The sequence below is a fragment of the Sphaeramia orbicularis genome, chromosome 15, assembly GCF_902148855.1.
Source record: "Sphaeramia orbicularis chromosome 15, fSphaOr1.1, whole genome shotgun sequence".
Taxonomy (NCBI): Eukaryota; Metazoa; Chordata; class Actinopteri; order Kurtiformes; family Apogonidae; genus Sphaeramia; species Sphaeramia orbicularis.
In genome coordinates this window covers 27,925,651-27,938,830 of record NC_043971.1, presented here as the reverse complement: position 1 = coordinate 27,938,830, position 13,180 = coordinate 27,925,651, and the positions used below count along the sequence as shown (strand labels likewise).

At 39.6% G+C, this 13,180-nt stretch overlaps 1 protein-coding gene across 7 annotated transcripts in view; it reads left to right on the top strand.

Moving 5' to 3' along the window:
• The first annotated feature begins 2,301 nt into the window (after positions 1-2,301).
• Positions 2,302-13,180, top strand: part of ccdc88ab (coiled-coil domain containing 88Ab) — a 67,871-nt gene continuing 56,992 nt past the window's right edge. For all 7 annotated transcript variants that reach the window (XM_030155342.1, XM_030155341.1, XM_030155340.1 and 4 more), the window contains exons 1-2: positions 2,302-2,982; positions 3,115-3,215. In XM_030155342.1, coding sequence (XP_030011202.1) covers positions 2,920-2,982; positions 3,115-3,215 — 164 coding nt within the window. In that variant the 5' untranslated portion in view covers positions 2,302-2,919. The remainder of the gene's footprint in view (positions 2,983-3,114; positions 3,216-13,180) is intronic.

The window sequence follows — 13,180 nt, the reverse complement described above, 5'->3', positions numbered from 1 at the left end:
CAGGATCTGATACAGTATAGCTTCAAGCTGAGACACCAACTGTTACGTCATGCAAATGAGACTGTGTTTAACCAGGGCTGCTGCTTAACTTTACAAAGTAAAGGTTTTACAGGAACACATAATCTATTCATTTGCAGAAGGTTGTTGAGGTTTGACCCATGCAGGTCTCCAGTTCCCAAATCACTAATTGTGTTTTAACTGGCTATTTGACCACGCAGCCTCTGCTCACTACTCACAAGGACAAGGCATTCATCATTTGTTGATTAGGTGTCTCGTACCTCTTCAGTGAATGAATGCTGGTCTGGACTTATCTTTCAACCATTCCTTACTGCTGAGACAGCTAATAAAAGGCAATTACTAAAGCTGCTGGTAAACTGTGCTTCAAATGCATTTCTTCACTCAGAAAGTAAGCATTCGTATACTTGTTGTGGTTTTACTCAACATGAAATATTGTATTATACTGTATTCCTTTTTTTTTCTTCAGGGTTTATTCTATTTATATAATCAGATAAATATTCTTACCTTGTTTTACTTATTTATTTGTTTTAACCTTTATTTAACCAGGAAAGATTCATTGCGATTAACCCATAAAGACCCAAGAAGCCACTGGCGACCAAAACTGTCTACTGATCTAAAACGTTCAATAACTTCTGAACCAGTAAACCTATCAATACATGTAAATAATTGGTGTAAAATTCAGTTTATCATCTTTTCATGGTCATCAGATATGACCTATTTGGATGTTCAGAGGCTCCGTAGTGAATGTGGAAACACTGTCTGTAGGAGCTATTTGTTGGTTTAGTTTTTTGTTTAAAGTTAATTTATCATTTTCGTTTACTAACTTAGTATTTTTTTCCTAATTGTTTATTTTTTGTTTATTTTTTGTTTGTTTAATATTTAGAATATTTTTTTTTATTTTTATGGTTATTGTTTTCATTCTTTGGTATTTAGCACCTTTTTGTTTTGTGTTTTCTTATTGGTATAGACCGTGGGTACCTGGGTATAAATAGAGAGCACAAAGTTAGGCCAGCATGCACCTGGGTAGGCCTATGGTTTTTTACCAGTCACAGACACAGTCACACGGAAGATCAGATTTTCTTTTGTATTGTCCTCTATATGATGAACTGAGAGCCCCTTTGTTTGATGATACGTGTATCTGAAATCCTGATATGTTCTGGAGCACTGATGATGACAAGATGAAATGGTTGTTTAGTTCTAATGTATATAAATTAGAATTATTTGTTCGTAAAGCCTGGAAAAAGCAGCAGATGTGTTTGTTTAAATAGGTCAGTATTTTGTTTTGTTCATATCTTTTGTGCCTATTGTTTGGTGTTTGATTTTTGGTGTGTATTTTTGGTGTCTTATAAGCCCATGTAAGGGCTGGGCATGTTTTTTTTAATGCAAGACACAACAATAAAAACATTCATTCATTCAGACAGGATGAGCAGGAGAGACATCACAAAAGGCCTTAGTTGTTTGCCTGCGAAATCTTGAAAATAAACCATTTGAACTACATCTGTGATATGGACATTGTGTTTTGACTGTGTAAACCACAAACCCATGGTGCATCTAGTGGTTATTTGAGTTATGTTACAGTCTTAAGTTCAGTCACCTTTAAGTTGATTTAATTTTGATGACAAATAGCCGCTACAGTGTCATCTTCTACAACAATGATTTACCAGTAAAAACCCATGCAAGTTGATCAATGACAGTGGATGGAAGGGTAGGAATAAATAAGCTCTTGCTTCTGCCTACTTCATTTCGAATATATTACTGAAATTATACATAAAACATATACATATAAAAGGTTATTGTTCTATATTACATATATTTACATAGTTCTATATTACATAGATTTCATTCATTCATTCATTGATTCATTCATTATCCACCAGGTGTCAGTAGCCTACTTCAGCTCTGAATAACAAAGCCTACTGTAAAATCTGATTATAAATACATACACCATTCCTATATTAACCAGGAAGTAAAATAAAATGTTAAGTGCACTGTTAATCTACAACGTCAAATTCCCTCTGTCTGTTCATCCTAGAAAGTCTTGCCTGTTTCCAACAATGATTCAGCCTGTATATAAATATGGATGCTCATTTGGATGTCTGAAAGGCTAATAAGTTATACTAAACCCGTGGAGTTAAGTCCTAATGGAGAGGGATGCTTTGATCATTGCCCTATTTTTTTTTTCTTCTTTTTTTTTTGTGGAGGAGGCGGAGGGAGAGGGAGGAGGGGGGCGGTGCTCTGCGTCCTCCAGCCATCCTCTGAACCTCCTCCTCAGTAGTACGCAGCGTTTGAACGGAGGAGGCAGCCGAAGGAGCCCCGGTAACCGGCTGGAAAACACCCTACAATTATTGACGGACCATCCACATATAAACGTGTGTAAAGGACCTTAAACCTCTGGATATTTTGCACTCTGGATATTATCGACTTGCTGCCGGGATATGCCCGTTTAGCTTAAACCTTGCATGGATCTTTTGCTAGTAACGGTCATTTTTTCCACTGAGGCGTTAGCTTAAAAAAAAAAAAAAAAAAACATACCTGGCGCAGGTTTCATGTAGTCTGTCGGTTTATTCACCTCTTTGCCTTTAGCCGAAGCCTTTCAATGAAAATGTGAGTCTTTGCCCCCGTCCATGAGGTAGCCAAACCCCGTCGTTGGCATCCGACACAGCTGGGTCGTATCGAGAAGATTGTGGATTAACCTAATAACCGTTTTATCGCCTTTTTTTCCTCCTCAAATACCAAGAAAAGACGCCTTCCTCTGGCCCTTAGCCAAAATGAGCGTCTGTTTAATTGAATCAAACACATGAGTGGAGTCTAAACAAACCTTGTACGATATATCTCCCAAGGAGCGCACATTTATTTTTCCATTTCTGCTAATATTCAACGGCGGCAGCTGCTCTGGAAAATATGGAAAGCGAGGTTTTCACTCCGTTACTGGAGCAGTTTATGGTCACGCCTCTGGTCTGCTGGGTAAGATCCTACATGAACCTTTCATTTGTTTCTGAGGCTCACCAATCAAACATTCCTGTCCTGTGAAGTCATTTATTTTTAATGCCTATTGATCATCTTAACACCTATTTGCATTGTCTCATTTATTTTCAGGTGAAGACGGTAGGACAGCCGACAGTGACAGATGGCACCAAATTATCGGAATATATTGAATTAGTGGATGGGATTTACCTGAACGAGATAATGCTTGAGATGTAAGTAATTTGACACAGATTCAGAAATGAAGTACATGAGTCTAGCACGTGTTTGGATCCACAAACGCTCCATGTTAAGAAATGTAAATACATTAGTTTCCATTACACTGAATCATACTACAATGGTTTGGCTGTACAAACTTGACAATTGTGGTCAAATGTATGATGAATGGCCAGAAGATAGATGCCCGAGGGCTTTAAATGCATTTAGAAAAGCGATTCTCCTATAACTCCTGCAGCTGTTCAGGACTTGAAATTGTCTGCTAATGTAAATCTAGGCTAAACACAATGGGACCCTGTATCAGGGGCAGTGCCAGGTCACTCTGTCAGAAATCTTTGCATGCATATATTGTTTGGATCCCTTGCAGCTTGCAGGGGGTAGACATACATCCTCACAAGTTCCAGTTGATCAGTGTGTTTTTTCAGTCAGCCTAGGCCCTAGACTGTCATCTGCAGCCGACTGAAAGACACCCCGCCCCTGGAAGCTGCAGTGCTCACATTTCCTGCTGTGCTGTGGATTAAACTAGAAATAGTCGTCTTTAAGCAGACAAACACTGGTAGCCACTGTGCAGCAGAACAGGGTCTAGTTGCAGTTGACACTTGAGTGTAGATCCACCATCATTAACATTGTAGGACTGCACAGTACATGTCTTTGATTTTTCAGTTAAATGTGATACGTGGGTAGATATCTTGATAAAGAAGGTGAATCCTGGCTGAAGGTTGTCATATCATGAGATCATGTGGACAGCTTTCCATCCCTTTGTTTGGCTCCAGGCTTTTTTTTTTCACACTAGCAAGGCCAATTTTCCATGTTTTCCACTAATGCCACAGTCGACACTGTCAGCATTTACTCTTTGTGCTTTCCTGTCAGAGGTTGTTGAACCATGCCCACCCCCACTTGAATGGATTTTCTATGCACCTTATAATGCATTGCCATTTCTTGGGGCATCCTTATGCAGTAGAAAACATGCTTGGAAGTAGTAAACTTGCTTACAGATGCAGGCTGTATTGATTGTGCTACTCGTATGTCACTTCAATAGAATAGCTGCCTCCTCTGGTTAGGTTGTAAAAGTGGCATGATAGATGGTGGCATTTTTTTTTCTTCTTCTCTGTCTCCACATTTCTGACTCTACTTCACCGACTGGTTGGGATGGGATAGAATATTGATATCATATTACTTCCCCTTGTCATATTTTATAGAATAACTAACATCAAATCTCTATTGTTGCTCTAAATGAATCCCTCTGTCTAACCCACCATAATTCAGGGACTGGAGACACATGTTCGTGTGTTTGCACATTTTTGGGTCCATGGAACCGTTACCAGCATCTAGTGAATAAAATCATAGCTGCTGTTTTTACCATTTTTAGGGGAACTTTCTCATCTTCAGTTACACAGATATCATACTTAATAGGTGAGTGTCTTGCAATGTCAAGCATCACGGAATGGCTGTGGGTAGGGCTAGGTGATCAGGGCAAAAGATCATATGACAATTTTTTGAGAAAAAATTACAATCCATGATCTGAAACACATTTTTTTCACCTCTTATAAAATACAAACTGCAACCAAACAAAGGTTTTCTTCAGTTTTATCTGGTTTATGGAGGCTTCATTCTACATTGAATCAAAAAGCATTTTCACACAAGTTTAACTCTTAGCCATATGTGTAAATCAGACTCACTGCATGTCAGAGCTCACATGGTGGATCTGCAGCTGATGGAGTTAGGGTAATTGTTAAGCATCGTTTCTTCAACCAAACACTTCAGTGTGGGCAAATGCTAAAGAATCACTATAAACATAAAGAAATAAACTGCTCACTAACCTAGCAACCTGCTTTAGCAACAGTAATAATACAAACCTACTCTTTGCTTTAGGTTCGAGGAACAGTGTAAAACAGATAGATGACCATCTAAGATAGCGACATCACCCAGCCCTTGCAGCTGGGCATCATATTGTCATGGCATCATAATGTGACTTGCTGTGATATCTGATGCATCACTTGCCCTCAGGAGAGTTAAGACGTAGTTGTGTGGTTTGAGAAGTTTATTTCCTGCCCCTGGATGAAGTCCTCTTCCTCCTGTCCTGTTCTCCTCCATTGTCCTTGACCTCCTGCTGAGCAATCCACCCTGATCGAGATTTCATCTTCATGGTTCTTCTATCATTCTTAACCTTTATATAATGAAAGACATCTGACAGTGCCCTTCTACCTTGCTCCAAAAAATATAAGTACTAATGCAAAAAGTCCTTGTTAGAATCAGTGTTTGTTTTGTCTGTTATGGGCATTTTATTTCACCGATTTTAAGTCTGTGTTGTGTGCTGCTGTAGAAACAGCTGGGGCAACATGGCGGATTGCATTGAGAGGATTTGCTTACTGTGTAGTTATAAACGGTAGATTCTGAGGATATGAAAATACAACAGTTGCTACTTTTTCTAATAAAAACCTAATGGTGAATATTTCCATTTCTGGAATGAGGCAACTCTAACTTTAGTTACGGTACATTTGAAATGTCCTCTGGATACTAAAGGTTGGTAAAGTATTATCACCCTGCTCATGTTAAGTACTATAACAGCATTTTTAGAACCACTTTGCCATATGTGGGATTATAAAGTGGAAATGTCGCTGGAAACAAGCGAGGGCAAAATGCAGGTATAACAGAGGTTGTGTTGGTTGTGCTTTGAGCTGCATTGCATCTGCAAGGCTCTGAGAGTGTTGACCTGAAATTTAATAGGATTTCTGTCTGTAAATAAATGGAGCAACATGGACAGGAATCTTCTGTGGTCGGTAGAGTGCTGCTGTAGGAACAGCCAGCTTCAAGCTGAAATGAACTGTGACTAGCTCAGTGATCGCCTGACAGGATGTCGGGGATTGCCAGTCACAGTATGTGTGTATGCTTTTATGCTGCTGGGCTTCTGTGTGTGTGGGAGTATGTGTATCAGTGGATGTTTTTGTGTGGACGCCTGCATTTGGTTTTGGAGTCGGGCAGCTGTTGGTAGTCATCTTACCCAGCCACCCTCCCACACAGAAGGCCTACAGTATTTGTCAGATGCTGTGTTGGTGAGACTGCTCTTTGTCCGCCTTTCCCTCTGTAGCACTGCAACATAGTTACCTCCAGCAGGCATAGCTGGCTAAAATAGACCATTTCACAAGCTAATATCCATGCTACTCATACATCTAATCATTGCAGCTGTTCCAGAGAGTTTTAAATGGTAATAATACCGGTTAAGGATATATACAAAATTGTTTTTCCTGTTTTAGTTAAAGGTTAAGTTAACATTGAAACAGCTTACAGGTCACAAAGTCTGTTGTTTGTTCACACTTAATAAAGCATTATGTTGACAGGAAGTATTAAGACGGGTTAGTACGACCTGTCTCTCATGCCAAGCCTTTCTTATGCTGTTTTCTCATTAAAAGTAGCTTAGAAACCACAGGTGAGTGTTCTGATTCCCTTGAGCAACTGTGGGTCATATTTAACAGGAATTGTCTGTTCTAGTTTCTGTCCTAGAAAATTTTGCACAATCCCACACTTTCCTTTCTACTCTCCCACCTTGGCTCTGTCAGTGAAATACTGTATTTTAGCTGGCATTGTTCTACTTGTAATCGATCTGGTCAAAAAGAACTTTGAGGTACTCCAGTCAAAAATTAAATTTGCACAAAAAAAATGGGCCTTAGAAAAAAAATGACCTGTGGTCTCTGCAGTGAACAGCACTTAGAGTTCGACCTTTAACATTTAAAGTGGATATTTCCTTTTGTCAAGTTCACTATGTAGTATAGTTGTGGGAATATCTCTGGCAATATCCAGGAGACATGGCAGACATGCTGGCAGCAGTTGTCATTGGGATGGAGAGGAGAGAGACCCTAGGATTATCTAACGGTTTGCAGAGACCCAGATGGCACCACAACCCCCCTATCCTGTCCCCTTGTGACTGACATTACCTAGCCAATTAGATTCCCTCTTCAGTTCTATCAAACCAAATCGCTTTCCCGCTCAGCAAGAGGGAGCCAATTAAATTTTTGTCACAGTGACAACTGTCCAGTTGATCATTCTGCACTTCTGCCAAGTCTGAAGCTCCATGCTGGCTCGTTGGCCTTTTCAGTCAACCAGTCAGTCTGTCCAGCATGGGTGGACTGACTGTTTTGACAGTTTTGTGAGTGACAGATACTTTCAGGAAATGAATGGAGATTTTTATCTGCCTGTCTTATTTTTGTTGCATCTGGTTTCACAAACCTTGTCACAGAGTTCTGACGTAACTCAGCAAACATGTTTTGCTCAAAGAAATTGCGATGCTTTATTTTACATACAAAATAACTGGCTTTTCAAAGAAATGCCTGGTAGTTAAATAAAAAAATCATTGGTAGCAACTCTGAAATATGCAAATGAAATACCTCCTGCATTTTCATAAGCACTTCATTATTGAATTCCATATGGAAATCAGTTTGGTTTGTCAGCAATTATCTATCAAACGGAGGTTAACTGATGAGTAAGTGAATATGTATCCCTTGTTATGAATACAAACTTGAAACCCTATTTTTTCTTCTGTCAAGGTTATGTTTCACTAAATCAGCTGTGTAAGCACTCATACACAGGATGTAGTCCATACTTCTTCTGTCATCAATTCCTTGTAAAGACACAATTAGCTTCTCAACATATAAAAGCATAAACAATGGTTGGGAATGAATATTGATTGATAAGTGTAAAACAGAAGTATTAGACATTTGAGCTGTTTCAGCTCAAAGGCCCGAGTGGTGTTTCGGTTTGGTATGTAAACAAATGGACTGCTTGTGATGGAGTCATCTTCAGAGTTGTTCACCGTAAGGGAAGTGATTTAGGTGTGTAAGCACAGAAAGATTAATGAATTAGTGATAATTAGGCGATCACTTGGGTTTTACAAATTTGAAGAAAAATTTGTGATGAAAGTCATACACTGCTTTAAACTTTTAAATGAAATGGGCAGTAAGGGAGCAGCCAATTTAGATTTAGACTAGTCATAAATTCTCTTTTGCTGACTTAATTTCTTTTTCCACAACCTACTTAACCCTATTGCTCTTCTCCCACCTTGTTTTTCTCTCTTGCCTCATCATCTTTTTCTTCTCTTTCAGTGTCCCAATGCCCACTGATAACTCTTAATTTTCTCACTTTCTGCCATCCTTCTCCTGTTGCTTTTGTTCATTCTTCATCTCTGTGTTCAAGCCTCACCACTCCCGTCATCCCTCGCCCCGTCATCCCTCGCCATCCCTTGTGTCTCCTCTGTTTTCTTTTAGCAGTGTGTTGAAGCCTTTGCTGTCTTTCTGTAGGGCTCGTTACAATAGACATGTTTGGGATTCCAGCTGGAATAGATGAAGAGGGCAGCAAGTCCTGTTTCCAGGGTGTCTGACTGTCCCCGTTGCCTGGCTGTGATGTCCACTATATTTGACATTAAAGTGTGCATGTGGTCACACTCATCCTCATTTTTTTGCCATTCTTTCTGTGTCTGACACTAGGATATGCATCAAGTCAGACAGGAAGCAGCAGCTGTGACCTTGAGAGGACAAAACTTAACAAGGTTGTGTTAATGTGAAGCACTCAACATTAAACCCAAGGACGCAGTGAAAATCACAGGGACCATTTTTAGGTCTTCAGAAAGAGGGTGGCTCTGCTTTATTTTGTAGCCTTAACCTCATTTTTGTGCTACAACATTTTCAATGTGTCTCAAATGTGATTGCTGTCATTATTAGAAAGGTTTCACCAGGAATTAGATTGTTGACTGTGATAATTATTATAATTTATTCACGTCGTCATGAGAGAATCAGGCTTTTAGTAGACACCAGCCGCAATTAGAGGCACAACTTTATTTTTTTATATCCTTTGGTGATGCATTTCTGTTTTCCTCTGCATCATAACATTTTGTACTTCCTCCTATATTACAACACTTTCAGCAGTTCAGGAAGCTTAGTGCTATCTCTTCACTGGACTTTTTTTTTTTTTTTTTTTGCAAAACATGTACAGGAAGGATTAGATATCATAGTTTAACAGGGAGAATGAATACATGAAGAACAGCAAGAAGGATTATAGGGTGACCCATACATGCATTTGTTTCAAAGAGGAACCTAGAGCAACAAAGCAGTGACATTGGCAAGGCCATGTGTTTTTTAAATATATGGTTTTATTCAAGACATGCAATCATTTGAATACTATTCAAAGCTAGAAAACAGACAATAACTTGCAGTCATACTTCAAGTTTTCAGTTTATATACACCAAAGTGGATGTTGTTTTAATGTGTGATTGTGATCTTGACTGTATTGTCAAGGTAGGGACATTATCGAATTACAGCCATCCAGCTTGAAGGAATAAGTTTAACTGTGGTCCCTATGGATACAGTGGCAAAGGAATGGGAAGAGGCCCAGTAGATGAAGACAGCAAGACAAAGACAGGAGAGAAACAAGGCCATGAAAAGCCAAGACAAGGAAACAGGGTGATGGGAAGCACATACCACTGGTCAGACTCTCACTGGCTTGTTTATACTTCTGTTCCCATGGGGGGGTTACAGAAAGGGGATGAGAAACTAGCGGAAGAGGATACTGTCAGCTTGTACATTTGTTTGTCGAAAAAGTAATGCAAAGTTTCCGAAATAATACTTTAGGTCAATATTATCTCTGGCCATTTTCACCCCTGAAAGTCTGACCAAAGCTTATGTTTTATATTTAGTACAACTGATGTGGTTAGTTTTGCTGTCACGCTCCATGATTTACCTCCTTAAACTTGACATTGAATGGTTTATAGGCGGTCATGTGCCTATTGGCCTGTTGTTAATTGAGCTCATTTTTAACTTCTTCTGTCTCTTTGTCTTTCCTCTTCCTTTATTTATTTGTGTCAATAGCCTCGTGCTACTTCCCGTAATGGATCAGAAAAAGTGTTTTCACACTGTAAATGAACCAGTGATTCAGTTTTGGTTAACCTGAAGACTGACTGTTTGGTCTACACTATTATCTGGGTGAGGTTTCACATCTGTAAGTTTTGTTCAGATAAAACTTAAAAAATCAGAAAGGCTGAACCAATCGAGGTAGGTGTGACAGCACCCTGTGCACAATATATTTTCATGTTTATTCATACCAACATTTGTATTTAGCTATGTTAATCATACATAGGATATGAGGTAATATTTCCTGTTGTTATTATTTGGCTAGATCTTATTTTTCCATGGGCTCATATAATTGTAATGGGTAGAATCTTCCCAGTGTGCTCTGAAGAGATGACTCCTCATGTTTTTGTTGGCCAGGTTTTGCTTGGTAATGTGTATGTTACAGTACAGGATGTTCACAAAATCATGCCACTAATAGGAGCTCATCCTCCAGATTTCTCTGTGTTCAGATTTCAGTGTCCCTCTCCTCTGCATACACTCTCTCCCCCATTATGTTTGGACAGTACAGCTCATAGGCTCCATCCCAAACACGTGGCCTGATGTGGTCCGCGTTTCTCTTTGTGTGTATGCCGATGCACTGCTTTCTGTCTGTGTGTGTGTGGGCATGTGCCTGGCTGCTCATGCTGACTGTAATGTAGCCTGTCATATATAGGCTAGCACTACTCCCTAACCTACCCAACCAATCAAGGCCAGGAGATAAGAGGAGAAGGCGCAGTGGCCCCAGGCTCTACATAAGGCTGCAGAGCCTATTGACAGCACTGATAACCCGGCTTATTGACTTGCTGTCTGGCTGACTTGCTGACTATCTGTCTGTGTTGCTGGCTGTTAAGATGGCTTTCTGGCTGCTTATCCCAAGTCTATTTGTCTATTTTAAGACTCAGGTCTGCTGTATCAGCAAGAAAATCCAGCGAAGTAATATCTGGGATCCCCATCCTTTTTATCATCACTATCAGCGTTAAGTCCTGATATTTATTAGCTGGCTTGTGAGGAGGTGTGGGTGGGTGGGTGGGTGGGTGGGGTGGTGGTGGTGGGGGGTCAGCTCAGTTAATTCCATGCTCATGTGTGAGAGGGGAATGGAACCATGGAAAGGGTTGAGTTGCATTGTGTTGTTATCATGCTCTTGTTGGTGTAGCCACCATATTACAATCTCACACGATGGTAGTGATGCAGAGTGTGACTGGATTGCACTTTTCCTGTTGTCTCCGTGTCTCTCTCCGTCATGTGTGCCTCATTCAGCACATTACCCTCCTCACTCTGATGGGATTACAGCCTCCACTGTGCTTTTTAATTAAGGGGTTAAATAGACCCCCTACTATGGTCCTTGAAAGGGGTTGCATGTGAGTGGTGGGGGATAATGGTGACATCATGTGACTGTTCATTTAGACCAGTATTAAAAGGCACACTGTGTCCTCCTGATTAGCGGGATTGTGTGTGTTAGGGTGGAGGCAGATCAAAAGACTAATTAACACATCCACAGCCAGTTGAAGGCAAATGCATAGGATGTACCATTTTGTATCAAAACACTATACGTTTGAGTGGAACTGTGGAAACTGTGTGGTTTGGTAATTAGGTGTTATTCAGCCCCAAGTCCCCTGTGAGTATCCACCAACCTCAACGTCCTTGAAGGAAATAAGAATCCTTCACATTTCAACTTTTTTTATTACAGGACAAATGAAAAGACAGATACTGAAATTAAAAAAACATATATATTGTTGGTGGTATTTCATAACTGTGTTTTTTTTGTACATTTAGAGAACATTGTGATACTGCTCCACAATCTGCACAGATGCAGACATGCACTCCCATGCATGACTTCACATGTACCACACACCACATGCATGCATACAAGCATGCAGAACCCTCCTCCCCCTATTTGGTGCATGTTGACCCTCATATATAGGTCACAGATTGTACATGCTTTGATAGATGTTTGTGCGGTATGATGGAAAAAACGCTGCCTTGCACAATGCTCAAAGTGTTAAAGTCAGTGGAAGGATCACTTGATGTATATTTGATACAATAATCAGTCCATCTTGGATTATACGTGAAAGCTACTCATGTGTAATTGTCTTTTGTTAATAACAGACATCAAGCAGTACAAATAATTGAATTGTAATCTCAGCCTTTGCCATTATGTAATAGAAAAAGACTGTGTATCGTGATACTTTGGATTCTGTGACACTAAGAAGAGAGACTTACTGTATAAATCATGGAAAATTAAAGTTGCTATATTTTGTTGAGGGTTTTAAGTTTTTGTATTTATAATGCCAGCTCTCATTGACATGACATAACCTTCCTTAACTAGCAGATGCGTGTTAAAAAATTTGTGGTGGCACGTTTTTGTTCTGTCAAAGCTTCTGCAAGCTGGCAAATCCATATCAGGGGCTCTGTCATCAGCCCTGTTTGGGAAATACAGGAATTTCCCTGAGGGATGAGTGGATATCTCAGCAAGACTACAGGTCCTACATAAAACTCCTACGTCTCTCATATAGCTCATATTTTGTCAGCTTAAGATGAACTGCATGGGATAGTAATTAGGTGATCAGTCGTGTGCATACAATGTTGTGTGAGATTGCAAGGAATTACAAGAATTCCTCGCAGACAGAGGAACTCGTATCAAAAAACCTTTTGTCATTTTGTATTAGTCTGTCACTTCAATAATCTTGTTAGTGTTTGAGAAGGTATTTGGGTTTCTAAAGGTAGTTCCTACAGATATGCATATGCTGGTTTGAATTATGTTAAAAGTGGCTGAGGAAGTGGCACTGTGGGGGTATGTGGAATGTCTGTGAACCTCGCTAAAACATGTTGACACCCGTGATAACATCACTTGTCATGCATGCGCCTTCAAAGCCCTTTGGCAAAAACACTTAAATGCATAGCCTTTCTAAGAAACATTCAGAGGAATACTTTATTGTGTTTTGTTGAGACAATTTATAGTAGAAATGTTTTAAAATCAATGAAATGCACAATGTTGAGTTTTTCCTTAAATTAAAGAATGACCATTGTTATGCTGATATAAAAAACAAACAAAACAGGGTAATCATACACAATATATGCTGTAGAGAATT